The 21016-nt window shown below is 39.6% G+C and overlaps 3 protein-coding genes across 4 annotated transcripts; 1 reads left to right on the top strand and 2 right to left on the bottom strand.

The window, feature by feature from the left end:
- Positions 1-4339: 4339 nt before the first annotated feature.
- Positions 4340-14289, bottom strand: snx5 (sorting nexin 5). The gene is made up of 13 exons (XM_084076593.1): positions 14118-14289; positions 13136-13240; positions 12562-12672; positions 11869-11990; positions 11338-11461; positions 9553-9648; positions 8457-8562; positions 7844-7919; positions 7494-7533; positions 7302-7388; positions 6597-6756; positions 6214-6299; positions 4340-6073 (listed from the first exon to the last, which is right to left on the bottom strand). Exons 1-13 carry the CDS (start codon positions 14154-14156, stop codon positions 6023-6025), a joined length of 1203 nt encoding a protein of 400 aa, XP_083932719.1. The 5' UTR covers positions 14157-14289; the 3' UTR covers positions 4340-6022.
- Positions 14290-14964: 675 nt separating this feature from the next.
- On the top strand, positions 14965-17320 carry mgme1 (mitochondrial genome maintenance exonuclease 1). The gene is made up of 4 exons (XM_084077248.1): positions 14965-15560; positions 16474-16711; positions 16808-16940; positions 17107-17320. The coding sequence occupies exons 1-4, from the start codon at positions 15026-15028 to the stop codon at positions 17245-17247; spliced, it is 1047 nt and encodes a 348-aa protein (XP_083933374.1). The 5' UTR covers positions 14965-15025; the 3' UTR covers positions 17248-17320.
- Positions 17321-18089: 769 nt separating this feature from the next.
- Positions 18090-21014, bottom strand: LOC311059377 (glycine N-acyltransferase-like). Of its 2 annotated transcripts, none has more exons than XM_084077252.1 (6): positions 20916-21014; positions 19596-19685; positions 19336-19446; positions 19155-19260; positions 18682-18808; positions 18090-18498 (listed from the first exon to the last, which is right to left on the bottom strand). In XM_084077252.1, exons 2-6 carry the CDS (start codon positions 19665-19667, stop codon positions 18096-18098), a joined length of 819 nt encoding a protein of 272 aa, XP_083933378.1. In that variant the 5' UTR covers positions 19668-19685; positions 20916-21014; the 3' UTR covers positions 18090-18095. The 2 variants fall into 2 exon arrangements, with proteins under 2 accessions (XP_083933378.1, XP_083933377.1); XM_084077251.1 differs by lacking the exon at positions 20916-21014 and adding an exon at positions 20119-20295.
- Between the last annotated feature and the right edge of the window lie 2 nt (positions 21015-21016).

The following is a 21016-nucleotide window of genomic DNA, read 5'->3' as shown; positions in this document are numbered from 1 at the left end:
TGACCAGCCACACCTGTTGAATGTGTAGAAAGGTCACCTAAAGCTATTTTGACGTCCAAGCCGTGACAACACTGTGTGTACTTAAGAGTGTTTTGAATATGCCACCACACCTTCCTTTCTCTTAAGACACAATAGACTGTTTCTGGAGGAAGGTTCCGAGTCAGACTGATGCAACATCTGAAGTATAAAACTAACTTTAACTTGAACATGGTTTGTATAAAGATATTTAAAAATATATATATTGGAAGGGTTGGCAGCAACATATTTAAGTCAAGGAGTGAATATTCCTACCAGTAATGTGAATAATATAGTAGCTAATTAATTCACAATATCTCTCTCTCTCTCTCTCTCTTACGCACGCACGCACGCGCGCACACGCACACGCACACGCACACGCACACGCACACGCACACGCACACGCGCACACACACACGCACACGCACACGCGCACACACACACGCACACACACACACACACACACACACACACACACACACACACACACACACACACACACACAGTGTCCTGGTCAGTCAGTAAACCATATAAAAAAGAACCTACGCATCCTTATACCATGGACTTTCCACTGGCAGTTTAACAAAACAGGTTTTATAAGTGGGAGCACTGATCCATGATGACGTAAACGGTCTGTGCTATTACTTAGCAATCTATAATAGGTGTTTTTTTTATATCATGTCAGATGATAATTAATTGACTGCTTTCTAAAATTACAGTAGATCTATTTTCTATTGTAAAATAAGACCTCTATTTAAGCAGCAATAAATACATATCACTGAGTCTGTTACCGTCCCATTATTACCAAACAAGCAGCAACCTCTGAAGTATTCAAAAAAAATAAAAAAAATAATGTATTTGCAGATAGTGCCATTTTTCAAACAAAAAAGGTGATAGGACATGGTTAGATCAATCATGTTTTTAGATATGGAGCCTTGGGGCTGTGTGACTAAGAGTTTAACAAAATAAAACCAATTCTCTGCCCACTGGTATCACAAGCCTCCGGTGAATTTGGTTCTGATGCACAGGAAAGTATCCTCTATTTGCATTGCTATCATATTTACCTGTGTACTAGTGGACATACAGTATACGCTCTGCTGACCGCCCCTTTTTAATGTGCGTATTCTACTTCTTTAAGAGCCTATTATTGTGTTCTAAGGACATACAGTATACGCTCTGCTGACCGCCCCTTTTTAATGTGCGTATTCTACTTCTTTAAGAGCCTATTATTGTGTGTTCTGATTAGTCTCATCAGAGTTGATAATGCCTGATTTAAATGTAGTTGCTCTCTGTTCCTGAGATATAACCCATTATGTAGGCAACATTTTACCTTAATTGGGTTCTTGACCTTTGACCTTTTCTACTAAGAAATAATAATCTCTTTGTAGCAACCTACTGATTGATCACTGACCTGTTACTTTTAGTGATTCAAATAAATTGCCAACAAATAGCCAAATACAGACATCAGGGTTCATAACAATCCACCCATTTTCTTCTCAATTTTGACCGTGACCTTGGTTGTTACCTTGACCCTTGTTCACCCTACAGTTAATTAACTTTTATAATTATCTATTCAGCAGGCTACAGATCGTTCCAAACAAGTGTTATGAAAATACACCCATCAGTTATTTTTGTTCACAGGCAATTACAATACTCTGCCATGTATTGCTGAGGGCAGGGTAATTACAGTATCTGCCAAATGAAAGATGAATTTACAGAGAGGTGCATTACAGCACATTATCTGCCCCAGGCCTCTCAAAGATTAGGGTATTCACATAATTATGAATTAAGAACATCAAATAACTATGTATTGTTGAATATATATGGCATAAAACAGAAGAAATAAGTTTGTTTAGTGCAAGAGTTTGTTTTGAATGGAAGTAAGAATCCTTTACATTGGAAAAGAAAGAATCGATCATGGATCCCAAGATCCACATGGGAACGGTATGGCTCCATTGTGGCTTCATTGTGTCTGTGATGTCAATCGTCTATTGTCAATCATCCCATGACATATCTATGACATATTACTCCAAATTTGGACATGGTTTCAGCCCAATCCAAGCCCTATTGACTTCCAATATAAAAAAAACAATGAGTGGGGCCCAGGGGTATTTCTGTGGCTATACTGGCAGTGTGCACAATAAATGTAGGTGCTAATCGGTCCAGCGGTTTGTGAGATTAGCTCCGGACAGACAGACAGACAGACAGACAGACAAGATAGACAGACAGACAGACAGACAGACATACAGAGAGAAAAAAAACATCTGGGGATGCAAACATGTACCAACAACATGTCTTCTTCTGCATCTCTCTGTTCCTGAGAGATGGACGATTATCTAATTGTGACCCTGACCGTGACTGTGACCTTGAACGTTGATATTTCCGCTGTCAAGTTATTTTGTTCACAGTCACATCAACACAAGCACACACAGACACACAGACACACAGACACAAGCACCCCATCTAATCAGGTGTAACTTTCAGTTACACCAATCAGTATCAACCACACCAGTTTCAGAGAACAGAGGCCAAGCATTTGGTTTCACCAGGCCCCACAGCTGCATCTTTTAACCACTTGAACCCTAAATACTGCACTTCATTGGCCGGAGTTCCCCAGGGCTCTATACCAGGCCCCCTCCTTTCTTTTTCCTTCTACACCAAATCTCTTTGCTGAAAATAGCTTCTCTACAAGCTCACAGCGCATCGCGTTAGCTTCTAGAGCTTTCACTGAATGTTTGCCCCCAGCATAGGGACAGTAGGGTGTATGTGGTTATGTCAGTTCCTTCAGAGAGCAGGGTTTTCAAACCTTTTTATTTCACACACCACCAAATGAACTGCCATCAGGCCATGTTTTGGCTAAATTACATTGTAACAATGTTACAGTTGTACATTAGAAATAACATAGTGGTGACATTGAAAAATATATTGTTTGGATATTATATATATTTTTTGTATTGTAATAATAAAAAAAAGTCAGTTGAACAATACTGAAATTAAACAACTCCCCGGACCCCACTTAGAAAACGTGAGAGGATACAATGGTTTCAGAGGCCTCTTCATCTAGACGTTATAATTAAACACTGTAGTGCTACAGTATACATAATGAGTTCATGTGATCCAATCACTATTGATGTCAGTGCTATTGGTCCAAAAAGTAGGTCCTCCTCAGGTAAATGTCTTAATAGCTGGACTCTCTCAAGTCAATCGATCACTCACTTGTTCCAAGTACAGACATAGTTCACCATCAGCAGGTCATGCTTGTAGACACATTGTTTGCTTTGATCATAGCTGGCAAATTATCTGTTTGCACCTGTGATGCGTTGTGATCTCAATGGGTCTAGTCTGTCATTTCAGCCAGTTATTGTATTGACAGAGGTCAGTGTGACAATGACAATGTGTGTGGTGCTGTCAATATTGAGAACCCCAGAAATTATTTAGAGCCTATACTGTATATATGATGTATTGCATACAATCAATTCAGACTTCTGAAATGAACTGCTCCAGTGTTTACTTGGAAGGGACAGTCCAATTTGAATTTAGTCTTATTTCAAGCATGCAATAATGCAACTTGTATTTTCATTTGAAATCTGTTAATTGCGTGGACAGGTCATTTCAGGTAATAGATAATGCAGATTCAAATAGCACACGTCATACAAGTGATTTGGTCTTTGGATCAACTAGCTTATGCACTTGTAAGTAAAATAGATGTAATAGTAGACCCCGTGGAGGAACTGGAGAATGCTTCAAAATCTTCTAAAGTTTGTTTTAACACAAACTTGGTCAGTAGGCTTTCACTGCTGAATCATTTGTTTATTTAGGCAGGGTTGCTAGGTGATGCTCACTAAGCTTGATATGTGGGTTCATTTCTTTGGGGTTTATTCCCATGATGAGCACACTGATATTTTTTTGTTAGCTTGCCTGATATGCCATATTGACCCAAATCAGGACTCTGGACACATTAGGATTTAGCACAGACATAAATACACGTGTAGACATGAGTGTCCAGCAGAGCTCACTGTAAGGGTGACGTTGCCTTTAGACGTGGACTTGGCAACTTCACCCTGGAGCCTCCAGCACACCAAGCCAGCGGAGCTAGGATTGTGGGTAGAAATACACACCACCACCTAGTGGCTTTAGGGATGCATTTCCTCAATGGGGATACTGTTTTGCTTATGCTTAAGCGCTGACCCTGGCCCTTGCAAGTAAAAAAAACGCTCTTAAGGGGCGGTCCACACCAAGCACTATAACTATTAAAATGCATGTGGTGTGAAAAACAGATGTTCTACAGACACCCCACCCCCCAACAATAGACTTTAAGTACAAATTTGGGAAAGTAGGATTTATTTAGTTGTAACAAATTTATAAAATGCTGATGTTCTGTAAGTAAAACATATCAAGTAATTCACACTGTTGGAATCCATTAGAAATACATTCAATTATCAAAAACTCTAAATACATTTTAAGACTCCACTGAGGTTGGAATGATTGGAAAGTAGTTTTCATTTTAGTGCATTTTGTCGAAACAAATTCTTTAATTTGTAAAAAAGAAAAACAAAAAGGGGGGAAAAAGTGAGTTTTCACAGCTATATATATTTCAAATCCAAAAGAGACAAAAGCAAATTTAAGTAAACGTGATGATGAAAACACAAGGCGGGCATCTAATGACTAAAGAATGAGTGGATGGGAAGTGTTGCTCCAAGTGGAAGGAGCAAGTGAATGCAGTTATCTCAGCTGCAGGCAGATAGTACAACCCTGAACAACTAAAACGATAAGGAATGAAATGCTCTGAGGAAACGCAGACTCATTGCTTTCTTCATTTGTATTATCACTTCGTCTCACATAAATGTGTTAGCTGTTCAAATAATTTAGCTAATGAACTAATAGCTGCTTACCCTCCTCATAGCACCTGCTCTAATGTGTGTGTGTGTGATACAAGCGCATGGGCCACACAGATTGCCTTCACACCTCCCCCGGCTCCAACCCCACAAATTGATTGCCAACACTAATCAGCTATCTCAGCTAATAAAGCGATGGATTTGCCTTCATGTAGTATGCATAAGCAGTAATCTTGTCAAGGGAGTGTGCATCTCTGACAACGGTGAGATCTGGACCCAGTTATTACTGACTGGAAGGAATGCGAGGGCAATCCAAGTGTCCATTCCTGAGGTACAGTGAAGCTATTTTTGAACACAGTGGGATTTCTCTTCGTTTCGTCTTCTTAATCACTGATCAGCACTTTTCTAGTGGTTTGGAGAACTCTGGCTCGGCACTACACTAATCTCAGAGCCCAGGAATGCACAGCATGAAGACACTTTTTCCAGGCACTAGTCCCACACCCTTTTACACTGTATAAAGTGTCTGAGTGAAACAGTCCCACTGTAACCCCTCCATTGATTTGCCAAGCAAAAGAAAAAGCCACAGCTTTATGCGTTTTAAGAGAAGAATCATAAAAAAGGGTTAGAGTGGATAAGCAATTAGAAAAAACACATTCTCTATACCCAGAAAATGGTAATAGATGCTTTAAATAAAAGCCAGAATAGGCTCAATGCTACCAATCTGTGATTAAGTTTGTGTGAGGAAGCAAGGTGTTAGTGTGTGCCTTTATGCAGGCACAAACATCATCAAAAGGCAAAATCCCACCATCTCTATTATAATGAAAACAAGGAAGCAAGAATATTCATAGTAAAAATATAATATTCAGGATGCAAAAATATGGAAGATCTTAGGGTGATGTCAGCCTCAGTCTCTGGAGACTGGTAAATTCCATGGATCATGGACAGAACAAAACAGGGATCTGGGGGGAAAGGGAATCTGTAAACATGGAGACAGACTGCTAACATGACACTTGCTCTTATGCAAAGTTTTTAAAGTGGCATCTGACCCTGGGATTAAGAGCAGGATGGGGGGGTTTAGATTTGGGCTCAGGCAAAGCCCAGGAGATGCAACGATTCCCTTCGCCGAAGTCCAGTCACGTTTTGAAGGTGGGACGCGAGCAGCTGGAAATAGGTCATATACCCTTAAGCAGGTCGATGGACCCCTGCAGAAGAGTCACGTTGTTCTGCAGAGACAAAAATAAATAGCAAGGTTGTCTTCTGTCACGGCATTTGTTCTGTCACAATGTTTGGGTGGGGGTGTTGAACACCTCGTCATTCCTCACATTAAACATTTCATTGCAGTACAAATAATCACTGCGCTCACCTTGGCATGCTTTATCTCTAGCTCGGCCATCTCTATGAGGTTCTTCCGGAAGGCACTCACTCGCCTGCCCTTGAAACTGGTGAGTTCTGAAGCAGAAAAAGTGTGGCAAAAAGCACATGTTAAAAAGCTGCACTCCGAATAACTTTTTATTTTACCCAATCTGACATATAGAGGCATATTAATATATCATGTGGTCAGGTAGGACACTACTGGCTGACAAGAGGTATTGCATGATAATGCAAAGCTTAATACCTCCCCCCTCAAATGGGCCTTCCGTCGAAGGGTTCGAATCGCGGCTAGGACACAAATCTTATGGATTGCAGTTTCTCCCTAAATGACTTCACAAAGTAGTCAAAACATGTATAGGGGAGGACACAACACACCTTTCTTCCCAGACTCTGACAGCTTGTCAAATTTCTGCAAGCACTGTTGCTGATGCTCCTCTGCCTGGGGAATGTCCTTGCTCTTCAGTCGTGCCTTATCCAAAGCCTTGTTAGAGTTCTCGTAGTCAGCTAGGGCCCGTGCTCGCCTGTACAAAAGGTCCTAACAGACAACATGCCCCCATAGTTGAACAAACATTGTTAAAGGGTTCTACTGTAACAGAACACGGCAAAAGTCACACAAAACACAACATCACATTCTAAACCCATTTTGTAGACTCACAGTTATAACTGTAAGGAGCCTCCTGCTGTAGCATTCCATTGCATTATGCAATGGAATGGAATTATTATGTATTTTCCTCAAATCAGATATATATATACTTTAATTTTCATGTGCTGGAAAGCAAACCAAAATATTTCAGCAAGAGGATACAGAGGTCTCCACTATTGACACCAATTATACACAGTATATTTCTAGATTTTAAAAAGCATGTGCTTAAAAAAACAAAGCAGCAAAGGTCGTCAGGAACGGGAATCGAACGTGCGACACGCTGTCAGGCTGGATTACCAGCCTAGGGGCCCAAATTTGATTATTTGTACAACTTTTCACCCGTCATGTCCAAAATAGGGAAGCCAGGTTTAAAGTGGTTCATAAAGCCAGGCAACTGTCCTCCGTCTCCATTATAAAATAAGATAAACATGTCTCACCTTGGCTGCCTGGATGTCTCTCATGTAGTATCGTAGCAGCTCTGTGAGCTTGAGCTCCTGGTCAGACGCCACTCTACCCTCCACTTTCTGCAAGACAACATGTGAAGCAAATTAGATCGTATAGTGCATGTGGAGATAACAAAAAGGTAACAACATTTGCCTCATTTCGCTGGCAGATGAGCTTCTCCTTACTCTGAGCTTCTCAAACAAGTCTGCCAACTTCTCCAAGTGCCTGAAAAATGCAAGGGCAGATTATGACGATTATGCAAAAAAAAATTGCGACTTATCTCAAATAATTGCGATTAGGCGATTATGTAGTAATTGTGACAGGCCTACACCTGCCTTGTTTTCAAGTGATGTAAAGATCACAGCGATGGGGCTACATCATTTATCAACAGGAATAGCATATCTACACACATACCAGCTATCTACATACCTCTTCCTACAATTAACTCAAATCCACAGCGCATCTTGGTTTGTCACCACCGCAAATAATCTTAGAAGATGTGAAGCTTTACAAAACACAAAACAATTGCACTCACTTTTTAAGTGCTGTACTATCATCAGCAGATAGACTGTTGACAGTGGCAGAGATGTGAATGTAATCATCAGCAACGTCTGAAATTAGAGAGGTAAATGATCAGTAATGTAGCATACAGTGGTGGAAGAAGTCAGTAAAAGTAGCAATACCACAATGTAGAAATTCTCTGTTACAAGTAAAAGGCCTGTGTTAAAAATGTTACTTGAGTAAAAGTGCAAAAGTATTGGCATCAAAATGTACTGAAAGTACCAAAAGTAAAAGTACTAAATGTTGTGAGCTTCTAGATCGGCTATTTTCAAATAGCCTCGGTATAAGGGCTGGTTAATGTATGTTTTATAATAAAAATAAAAATCTGCAAAGTAACTAGTAACTAAAGTTTCAAATAATTGTAGTGGAGTAAAAGTACAATATTTGCCTCTGAGATGTAGTGGAGTAGAAGTAAAAGCACTGAAAATTGGAAATACTTCAGTAAAGTAAAAATACTGCAAGATTGTACCTAAGTAGGTAAAGTACTTGAGTAAATGTACTTAGTTACTTTACACCACTGGTATCATAGACATGCATTCACAGTTCACACCCATGAACCATTAGTCACAGGGTGTTCCCTTAATTACTTTTGTGTGAGCGGGTCATCTTCTCGGCTTTAGCAGTGGAATCCTTTATCTTGCTGTAATAATCAAGCAGAAATGTCTTCTCCTGTTCAAAGAAGTCATCAACTTCCTAGAAAAAAAGAAAGGAAGAAAGGAGAAAAACAGTTATCAAAACAACCGTCGATCGACCACGTAGCAGGCATTTTGTTCTCATGTCATACTTGGTGGTATGATGAGGTAAGGGCAAAATGGCCACCATCTGAATATAGTCATCGGGTGGAAACCTCAGGGACGTGCACAGACCAAGACTCTAGGTGGTGCTAGAGCACCTGCCCTTTGCCCTCTTGACCAGAAGTGCCCTTTTGAAAAAAAACGTGTTTTTTTCCAGTTTACAGCAGGGGTCTTCAACAGGGGGTCCGGGACCCCTAGGGGGTCCTCAGAGTTACTACAGGGGGTCCGCCAATTCTTTATGTGATATGATTTTTCTTTTTACCATAACCACTCGAAACCTAGCATCCCTTTTCTGAGGAGAACTTTAGCCAAAAATAGCAGATCTACAAGCCCACAACGCCGAGGCGTTGTGGGCTTGTAGATCGGCTATTTTTGGCAAAGAGGTATAGGTGTAGAGGGAAAAAAGAGCAGACCAAGTAAACAAAAAAAAGTATAATTTACTTGAGCACCTGCCCCTCAAAATGTCTGTGCATGCCACTGGGAAACCTCTTATTTGTTTTATATGTAGATCAATGTTATTGGTCAAACTCTATGTCTCTGTGGGTTTTACAACCAATTAAGCCCAATCTTATACTTTAAAATGTTTTATTTATTTATTAAATAGTCATGAATGATACAACGTGTTTGTGTTGTGAGCTTGTAGATCTGCATTTTTTTTGCCATTTTGGACAGATTTCACCTATGACATACCCAAAATAGGCACACCAGGTTCAAAGAGCTTAAACAATGAAAAGTATTAGAGTTTATGACTAAGGATCTCATAACTCCATTAGATCCATTGGGATTTTTTTTCCGGACATACAAGGTTTCCACTCGACAGCGGAGATATGATGTGTCATGTGCTGTCTGATGCGGTCTCGCACGTAGTGAGATCATGCAGAAGACTCACCTTTATCCCCGAGATGATGACCTCATCAGCGCTCTTCACCATGTTCTTGAAGAACCCTCCAAACATCTCCTTGGCATTCTTCCTTCGCACAGTGAGCTACAGAGAGACATTTTTTGGAAGAGAGGAAAACCAATAATGAATTGTCCCAAATCCAAAGAGAAGATTACTTGCAGCGTTGAATACTGGGAATTGGGATCTCAGCATTAACCACGATTTCTCAACATAATACAAAAATAACATTTCCACCCCCACTGCAAAAACAAGATAAAATGTGCCAGTCTCTCAACAACAAATTCAATTTTTATTACCGTGCAATAAGCCACAAAGGCTGATATTTTGTTTCAAATCTTACTTGCGCTGAGCCATCAATGCTGATATTTTATTGCGGTAAAGTTGCCTGTACTATGAGCCATCAAATACTGATCTTTTGTTAGGCACTGAACCATAAATGCTGATATTCTCTTGCAAATAACCCAGCCACCCAAAGAGTGGGGTGGCTTCCAAAACATAATACACCCCAAATGATATATCTACCCTGCATTTGGCAATTGTTAATTTCAGACCCTGTCACTGCTGCAAATACACTAGAGAGACTTTTATGATTCATAGACATCGCAATGGGCCAACTTTCAAGGCCAATTATTGATTCAAGTTAGTGTTTATTACCCCCCAAAAAGAGAAATTTGGGTAGAAGCAGCCAATACACACACACACACACACACACACACACACACACACACACACACACACACACACACACACACACACACACACACAATAAAGGTTTGTCTTATTGTAGAAATTCCTTCACATAAAAGGACTATGGGCATTATACTTTTTGAAGAGCTTTAAATATTTTTGATATAATGCATATGAACTGGTAGACATTTTGCTCAAATCCCTCTCTCACAGGCTATTGTCAGCTAGGTCTCTGCGAGCTTGTAGATCTGCTATGTTTGAACAAATCTACTGATTGATTTAGAAGGGATTTGTAGAATCAGCCTGATCGGCTGGAAGTGTAATACTCACATTTCAGTGGACTCCAGTTTGAATGCATTATTATTACAGGTTTCAAGGGGCATGTGTGTTCAAGACATCCAACTGTTTGAGTCGTTTCAAAACATGCTGCTGGCTAAATGCATCTGAACACAACCTCTACAACTACCGATTCCTGCATATGATTACCTTATGTAAATCTAATCTGCAAACTACTACTAATTTTCAAGGACATTTGGACCATTGTCATTTTCCATGACTTTTTCCACAACTGGAAAAGTGCATTAAAAATATTCCTGGTTTGCCAGGATGTATGGGAACCCTGTATATAGTGTGCACATTACTTTGTTCAGAGGGTTCTTGCTTCAGAAATGAACTTAAGCTTGTGTATGAAATACCGGCTTCCTGATTTCAAACCAATATATTCCTGGGAATGTATCCATTTTAAGCACCCAGGAAATATTAAACCCAAATTACTTAAATGCAAAATGCTTAAATCTTTCTTCATACTTTATTTCCCCAACACTGGATCTCCTGGTAAGAGTGCATAGTATACCACTTAAATAAGGCTATAGTCCTTCCCACAGCCGGCCTGGGTTCAAATCCGACCCCAGGCTTTTAACACTAAGCTGGCTGCAGCAAATCAACAGCGCTGACAGAGTAGATAGGAATTAAAGCTGACCTCAGCAGGATGTAGACCATGTGTCACAAGTCTGCTGTACTCTCTACTTCCTGTCCAACCGACAGTCCAGGAAAGGAAATCAGCAATATGGTTTACAAGGTACTCACATCCTGGTCATACTCCAAGAAGATCTGGAAGTTTCTGTCCTTGCTTAAAACTGGGTGAGAGGACAGTCTCTGAAGGAAGACTTCGTGAACCTGTACAGTCTTCTTAAACACAGCCAGATATTCTCTAAAGACATGAGAAACAAACAGCACGTAATCACTAATGGAAGCTGTTTTTCCCTGGAACAAACTTTTAAAGGGCCATTAACACCAAGCACTATAACTACCATATAACGTTGTCATTATAGTTGTAGTGTGCACTCAGATAGCCCTTTATAGTAACAAGGACGTTTTTTTCAGAAAAGGAAATAAAGAATTCATGATATTGCACTAAATGGAATAATTTTACATAATGAATAGTGATTTTCAAGCGAACAACCTGATGCCTTTCGTCTTGTTCATTTCCTTGAAAAATCAATTTAGCATACTGTTGTACAACAGTGTGTGAATGAACTTGACTGAAGCTTAATTTATCGCACATACAGTAGGTACTACGGAGTATAAACTAGGCTTTAGATAATATGCCACACTCACGCCTCCAGCTCTTGCTTCATCTTGGTGTACTCTTCCTTGGTCATTGTGGCTTCACCTTCCCCCAACTTGTGCATTTTTTCTCTTGGACTCTCAAAGTCAGGCTTTGGAGGGGCTGGGGGGATCTATAAATGAGACATAATTAAATGAGAATGTACATGACTGAATACACATTTCATTTCTCATTAACCACATAAGCCCTATTTCAGAAAATAATGGATATAGCCAATCTACAAGCTCCCAATATGCCACAGTGCTAGAAGTTGAGGGCTTGAAGAGCAGTGTTGTGTTCTAGGTTTTTTCGGAGGGTATACGCTACGATACGATGCGCGTGGTCGTGGGTATACGCTCTCGCGTTTTCAATGGATGAAATGGTTATTAGACTGTATACGCTTCTTCCCAAAATAATCTGGACTGTGTACGGCGTATACAGCGTAAGACGGTAGAACACACCACTGTTGAAGAGCTGTTATTTTCGAAAAATGTTGCCTATAAAGACATGCCCAAAAGAGGGATGCCAGGTTTAAAGTGGTTATGGATTTTAGGCAGAAATATCCCATTCATAACATGTCATGAAAATGAAGAAATAAAAACAGCCTTCAACCATTGTTGTCCTGGATTCCTTAGTGTTTTCTGACAGTCGAATAGAACTCTCTGACAGCAACGAAAATATGGTGATACTGTATGTTGACTCACAATTAAGCCAGCGTAGTCCTCGGTTTCAACCAGAGTGTCATGTAGCCAGATAAAATCTTCATGCTGTCTCGGAACAGAGAAATCTGGCTTCTGGAAAGAGCTCAGCGTGGTCTGTGTAGGAATTTGGTTAAATAGCAAAATGGCACTTAACTCCAGGTGGGCAAAACGTATTCACAAGATTCTATACAGTGTTTCCCCTAGAATTTCTTCCAGGCCCAGAAGGGCACATCACACCAACCATTTTATTGTACTGTATGTCTGGTGTCATCATATTTGTTTTTATGCAACTTAATATAAAAATGGGAGTTTATATCTAGATAGTTTCTCTGTAATTAAGTAACATTTTGACATGAGGTCACGTCATGTAATGCTTATAGATTTGCTAATTAGTGGGTAGGTTATATGGTTTTAATATCTGAGAAAAGGATTGTGTTTGCTTGGCAGGGATTGTTGTTGGCCAGGGCATGTATAATAGTAGGGGAAACACAGAGCAACAAAGACAAGCTTTCAGGATTAGGGGGTATTGTATTTTGTTTGCATGTCTACATTATCTACAGTAGAGTTTTGTTTTTACCTTAGTATGGACAGTAAACTTGACTTTGTCTCTTTCACAGAGTGCATCAGGAATGTCGATGAGCAGAGAGGCATCGTTGTTTAGGTCCACAGACACAGAGCGTGTCTAAGGAGGAACATACAACATACATTAGGCAAAGCTCTTCTTTACTTACTATACATATAACAGACAATATTATAAACTTGATGCAGACAATAACTAACTAGTTGTACATATCTCTGCTATTGATTGATTGATTGATTGAATACTTAATTCACAGTTTGCACAAAAAGCACAGAGGTACAGTTTCATACAAAAGGATCCTAAAAGGCTAACCCAAGAAAGCAAAGCACTATGGCTTGTTTCCATTGGGGTCCTGTGTGTTCAATTAATCGAAAAAGACTAAATTCTAAGCAAAAGAGACTACGCTAAGCAACTTAACAAGTAATAATTGTATTGTACTTCTCTGTACTATGTCAAATGTGTGAATAGTCTAATGTTTTGTGTATCAAATGCCAATTGCACCTGTTGTATTGAGAAAGTAGTTCAATGAGGGGATGAGGGGATAGGGGATGTGGATATTTTAATAAGACCTTGATTTCCTTGTCATTGCAAGCAGACCTGCACAGAATAAAAAGCAGCTTGGCTTATGTTATGAGAAAGCGACCATAAATGGACTTTATCCATTGTTCTGTTTCTAGCTACACAATACAATCTTCAGTATTCATTTAACTCTGACTGTACAAATCGAACCAAATGAACCCTATCTGGAAGTCTGAGAGCTGTACAAAACAAATGGAACCAAATAACACCTAGAGTTAAATGAACACTGAGGATGGTACAGTGTACAACTCAACATGCAGCGAATACAGATAGTAGTGAGACAAGTTAACATTGCTTAGCATCACATAAGCTAGTGCTATGGCTTTGGCTTTTGCTACGTTGTGCAAAACGGGGGCTTAACCTGCGGGTAGTGTTACTTTTTTAAGCTCACATGACTTACCTTTTCCTTGTCACTCTCATCTGGGGTAGATGCCATCATGACTAACTCCTTAAACCAAGCGAACTAACAAAAAATGACTAGTAGGACAGAAGAATGTTCCTTGTTGGCAGGCTAGTTAGCCGACACAACCTGTCAAATCGCTTTTCTCGCCCTCATCCCGATGACAGACTAAATCCCGCCTTTGAGTTATTTTGATTGGACCATGTCACATTTTAAAACACACTGATTGGTTTTTGTGCCACATCAGTCATGTTTACACTTTGTTTTGTTTCTGTTGTTAGACTGGAATCCGTTCACTTTGTAGTTTGTAGATCCGGTCCATAACGGATACGGAAGCAGCCTGTATGTTTGAGTGTATGTGAATGTGGAAATTCCCGGATACAGTAGATAGGCTCTAGACCGGATATGAGTAAAGATCAGTAGATAGAAACCACAGGTAGGTTTGGCGATTTATTTGGTCACGCGAGAGATATACGTGTCCGTGGCGGAAGGTTCGTATTGTTATATCCTGTTCTGTCGTCATAACTACGCTCTTGTGACACCCTCTCATTATAACGGCATTTTTATGTCTAAATGGGTTATAATTATTGTTGTTAAGCGGTAAGTAAAAGTGGAGATAAAGGTTTGACCCAAATAAATAACTACCAGCAATTCGATGGACAACCCGGACGTGTTTCAATGATACACTGCGAAGAGCATTATGGGATTTAGTGTTTTCCCCTCTTCCTGATTCATTCTTTAACTCAAACAAGAAACTACGGTTCCCAGGTACTAAGATAAGTTAGATAAATTGTGTGTAACACCAAAGAATGTCGTATGGGAGCTGAGAGCATGCAACCAGGCTGAAGTTAGTGGTACGCCCTCAAAAGTGACAAAGTGTTTATCTATTATTGTCTGAAAGCAGGAGAATGCATGCTAACCAATTACTGAACTGTATCAAGCGTGTGGTGTTCTGCACCAAACGAACCCCTCGGTGCACATGCTTGTTTGAGAGGTATTTTTCTGTCCATCTTCCAAGATCTTCCAAGAAGAGGACCAGCCCATACAGTTCAGTGGACAGTGGTCGATATTCTTCTCTGGTCAAATCTGTTGTGTCCACGAGGGTCTCCTCTCAAACCCCTGAAAGCATTGAAGAGGAGAACTCGCACTTTTATGGACCGGTGGTCAAATCTCACACCAGGACATCAGAGCTCAGAGTGCCTAAACATGTTCACCCATTCTTAAACTGTGATGATGGTGATGATGATGATGGGGCTCGTGGACGTGAGTTCTTTGGACCCCCTGCTCGGATCTCTTTACAACGGGACGGCACGTCCTCAGTCCCCAGTGTGACCCGCGTTATTCAAGACACAATGTCCCCCCAGCAAAGATTCTATCTGGAGAGGTGGAAGAGGAGGATGATCGCAGAGCTGGGAGAGGAAGGCTTCAAAGAGTACACTCAAAGTAAGTTTAGACATTTTGCGCAATAAAATCCTTTGATCAGAGCAATGGTCACTGGCTATGGCTATGTGAAGCATTAAACACTGCTGCCTGTTGTGTCCCATATGTGTGCAATTCTTTTTTGTGTGTGTGACTATTCTCATGCCAGACCCCTCAACCCATCCCCTCCCCAAACTGTGCCATGTTTGGAGAGTATTGGAGCATCGGTGGGCCTGTGGCACCTTGGGGCCCATAATGGGGGGGCCTGGTGTGACTATTCTCACAGACAGACACATCATGGCACCTGAACATTATACAAGTACCAAGTTTGGCGCAACTGTGTGCCTGTGGCCCCCAGACCACATGTGGCTCCTGGTGTTCCTATTCTTATGACAGACCCCTCAACAGTAGTTTGGTGCAGATTGGAGAAACGGTCTACCCACCCTCTAGGCAATATTAGTTTAGAATTTGTGCACTCATGAAATGTATGAATACATTAGCCCCACTAAATTACTTATATGTAGAGTTGGTGCTACTTAGGGCTGCAACTATCGGTTATCTTCTTAGCTATTATTCAATCGATTACTTTTTCCATTAATCGAACATACATCAACAAATCGACAAACCTTATTTTATACTTTTAAACTACAAGCTCAAATGCGTTGTTATTTTTCTCTTTAAAAAAAAAGTTTTCACCTTTAATGACATGCCCAAAATAGGGATCGTTTGAATTATTTCATAATTATCAATTAGTTCGATTAACTGTTGCACCTCTAGACTAGTGCTACTTTTGTATGGAAGCATGTAGACCGATTAAGGTTAAGATCTATCTTAAGCTAAGGGGTTAATGGCTTCCTGTAAAACCTGTCTATGCACAATCCTGTGGGTTTATGTTTATGATTTTATCATATATATATATATCTTTTTCCCAAAACAGATATATTTAGGCAAGGGGGGCTTTTCCATAATGCAGTTGAGGACATTCTCGCACAAGATGCTACAGTGACAGAGACGAAGCCTGATGTGATCCCAGGATATGCGTCTGAAGTAGAGGGATACATGGAGAGTATCGGTTACATCCTGGAGGACATAAGCGGAGTAAGAGCTATCGAGAGCACTGTACATCATGGGACACTAGGTTATCGAGGTATTGTGGATTGTGTGGCCCTCTACAGGTAAATGTCTTAGTTTAAAAAGAAAGTAATAATATTATTTTGGTCTTCTGATTTTCTTAGTTCCTCTGTTCCCTCATGTGCTGCTTCTGTCCACAGGGGGGTACTGTGTGTGATTGAGTGGAAAACCTCAGAGAAACCCAAACCCCACCTCAGCAACACATATGACAACCCTATTCAGGTGGCAGCTTACGCTGGCGCCTTGAATGGCGATAACAACTACAAGTACCAGGTGCTGTATGTTTTAAGATGACATAACCCTACAGTATATACATTGTTGTACATCAAATAGCGAAAATAGCTGATCTGCAAGCTCTTACACCATCTTGTCCATTCCTTTTCTCCTGTACTCTGTGTCTTGCATGTGCTTAATATGTTGTTTTGGTTTCCCCTGGCAGGTTGAAAGAGGACTGATTGTAGTGGCCTACAAAGATGGTTCACCTGGCCACGCTCATCCTTTGAACTCAACACAGATGTTGGACTACTGGGAAAGGTGGCAGCTCCGCCTCGAGGAGTACGTGGAAAAGAGGTCACGGTGAATGAAGCTACAGCTTGGTTTCCCTCTGAGGATGTTTCAATGTGTACTCGGCTAAAAGGACTTTTCATGCAATGTGCTGAATGCTGATATGATTCTGGAGTGCCTGTTTTTGGAGGAAATATCATGATTTGGAAAGGACTATTAATTCATTTTAGAAATCTAATTTAATCAGTATTCTATTTCATTATCAATAAAGTATGGTTTCATAACACTTACTGAATGCATTTATAATGTCTGACTGATGGTGGGGTTACCTGCAAGGATTCATCCACCAGATGTCACCATAAGGAGAAAGTTTTGTATGACCTGAGAGTGCTTAGACACCATGAGTGATAAATCATATACTGGAAGCCTAAGTGACCCTTTGACGTTTTATATTATTATTCTTTATTTGCAAAAATGGATAAATCAAACCAAATTGTGATGATAACCGTTTTCCAATTTTACAAAGTATGAAATAAGGCTTAAGTGATTACCAGGAAAATGATATTCTAGACGATATAGTTTCATATGACAAATAGTGAAAATAGCAGATCACCAACTCACAACGTGTCACGATGTCGATGTGACATGGGCTTGTAGATCTTCTGATTCTGCTATTTTTTGAAAGTCCAGTTTTCAAAATTTGCCCAAATGAGGAACATCAATGTCATTATGGTTAGTTTATGACTTTTAGATGATCTTTTGATTGATTGAATACTTTATTAACAGATTGAAGATTGTACAGAGGTACGGTTTACAAAGACTTAAAAGGATAACACAAAGCCCTAGGGGCTTGTTTCCGTTGTGGTCCTGTAATCTTTACACTGTATCTTTGACACTTAAGGTCACATTTGTAAGGAGTTTATTTCATAGACTGTTGAAAGCAAGCCATGCAGCCCTGTATGAGGAGTCTTCGGTGAAGCCCATGTTCTTAAAGAGCCTGAGGGACACTGCGTTCTCTTCCTCAATGAAGCAGTACACCGGGTAGCCCAAAGCATGCAGTTTCTTGGCCATGCTGCTGATGAGAACTTTGGCATATCCTTTGCCCCTGTGTCCTGGCAGGGTGTACAGCATGCCCATGGCACACGATGTGTACGTCAGAATCCAGGCGACAGGCTGTTGGCTTTCTTCGTCCAGCACACAGCAGGAGGGGAAGTTTACGATCATTTCCTGGATCATCCCGACACTGTCCTCGCCTTGCCCAAAAGACCATGTCTTATTCACCAGGGCAGTGTGGGATTCATCCAAGGAGCCTACTGAGACCTTTGAGCTGATGCAAAACAAAGAGTACATTCAACTTTCAAGACCACAGATGTATTTGGTTTGTAAACTAAATTGATGAAAAGGCAAGGCCCATTACTACACAGTAAATCCTCAATGTTAAATTTAATTCTGAGTGTAAAAATGAACCCTGTACAGTGGATCTGTACCATAGACTTTATAGGATCTGTACCCGTCTATTGGGGAAAGGATGGACATGTCCTCAAGTGTCATCATGTGGCATGCTGCTAATTTCCTCCCAGACACATTTTTCTCCAAAGCAACTTCCATGATTATCACCTCGTGACAGAGATCTATTCCTGGAATGGGATTGAGTGACATTTCTTGTAATGAAAATAAAATGTATCATTCAAATAAGCTTGCTTTGGGATAATTTTAATCTGTCAATGAAATCCAGTGTTCCATTTTATTCCCAATTATTACATGCTTTCACTAATCAGTATGGTATATATAACAGTACAATATGTAAATAGGAATAGTAAAGTAAATCAAGTGTTTTTCAGCACAATGTTCTGATTACTGAAACATGAACAGACCCTTGTGCTTATTTAGCTTGAACTATGTCATTTAAATAAATAAAAATCTATTGTGGTGATATAATTTCATTAGGCTAAAGGAAAGGAGCCAAAGTGGGTACATTCTTACCAAAGCAAAGATATTTGGTCCAGTTAATGTTTGTCTTCCTTATGATTTCCTTTAGGGAAGCTTCTTCTTTAGCAAAGATGGTTGTGACTTTAAAGAGGTCACCCCTCTGCAAAATGTATATAAGCAAACACATGAGATACAAAGAAGAGAGAAATTGACTTATTTAATTCATGCAAATTACCTGTTCACATTTTGGTTGGCAGACAATGACATTGAATTCTGGCCAGTGGTCCACTAGAAACCTGAATGAGTTGCACTGACATCTGTTTCGGAGGACCACACAACCATGAACCTTAGAAATGAAACAAATATTAGGTTTCAAGACCTCTCATTCTATCAAGGCAAATAGGCATGGCAGGATTTGTTTCCACTTACTTGCAATATGAAATATGAACAACGTATTGTGAATTAATCAGTATGTTAAGTTATTTCATGACACACCTGTTGTGACTGAGGTAAGAACATTTTCAACTGGGTCTCAACTATTTTTAGCTGGTCTTCCATCAGTTCCATGTTGATGTAGGATGTTTTCTGCCAATGATGACATTCAACCACTGACATTAATGCAAGTCATCCAAGATAATTTACAATAAATAAATACACAATATACATTAATCCAAATGTAGTAATTCTAAACCTTATTTCTTTTTGTATTTTAAAGTAAACCAAACAGTACATTTCAACATTTTTTTTAAACCAGCAAAACCCATCTATTTCTATTCTATTTTCTGAAGATTCCACCAGACTCTAGTGTGTTCAGTTGTCTGTATTATTAATATCTGTGTTTGTATGTAATTTATATTCTACTATCAATAAAGAAAGATGTAAGAGGGAGAGAGAGAGAGAAGCTCAGAGCCATTGAGCAAAACCAAATTCAAATCATAAACTACATAACAGAGCAGTTATGGTTTTGATCAACCCTTGAACAGGAACAAGTGTGGCAGTCATGCAAGAATTAGCCTACCTTGCCAACAAAAATCTCCGCGATAGCAGCTTGTAAAATGGCTTTGGCAGAACGAAGCGTGACTTGGACAAGTGTCTTAAAAAATCTGATTGTTGATATATAATTAGTGTTTATTTTATTTTTTTAACTTCTAGCTTGTTATGAAAATCTACACTGTACTATTTCTTTGACGTGAAGACAAATGATTCTCCCCGAATCCCCGCCCCATGCTCTTGAGTTATGTTCAAGTTCACTGTCGTTAACATGTTTGTGAATGTTACAGCGTGTGTGTGTGTGTGTGTGTGTGTGTGTGTGTGTGTGTGTGTGTGTGTGTGTGTGTGTGTATATATATATATATATATATATATATATATATATATATATATATATATATATATATATATATATATATATATAAGATACAATCATATATAATCATTGGCTCCTTTGGATATTGTTTTGTTTTATTGTTGTACTTGATGTAGGCTACACTGTACCCTCTTGAAAATATGCTTGCAGATGGTGTGGGAACAGAAAATAATTCACTGGAGAAAACATAATAGACTTTGTTAGTGGAATTGCATTGCTACAGGAACAGCTTGGGAAATACACATTTAAAATGTTTATGTTGAGTGAGAAAAGGCTTTACAGTCAATGAAAAAAAACTTTATACATTCTCAGTCTCAAAACAGAGCAAACATCACCAGTACTGAATACCATGCATCTTTTATTGTATATTATTTGTTACTTTTTATCTCATTCTTAGCTCTCTGTGCCTATACTCTTACCTGCTCCTATCCTAAATGTTTCAGACTTACTGTTGTTCAGAATCAGAATCATCTTTATTGTCACATCACAGGTTTACAGGTGTAAAACAGTGGGTGAAATTGTTTTTTGTGCAAGCTCCATCGTTTTTGAT

This window comes from Gymnoscopelus microlampas (genome assembly GCF_963454915.1).
Source record: "Gymnoscopelus microlampas genome assembly, chromosome: 13".
Lineage (NCBI taxonomy): Eukaryota > Metazoa > Chordata > Actinopteri > Myctophiformes > Myctophidae > Gymnoscopelus > Gymnoscopelus microlampas.
This window is presented reverse-complemented; position numbering and strand designations above follow the sequence as displayed.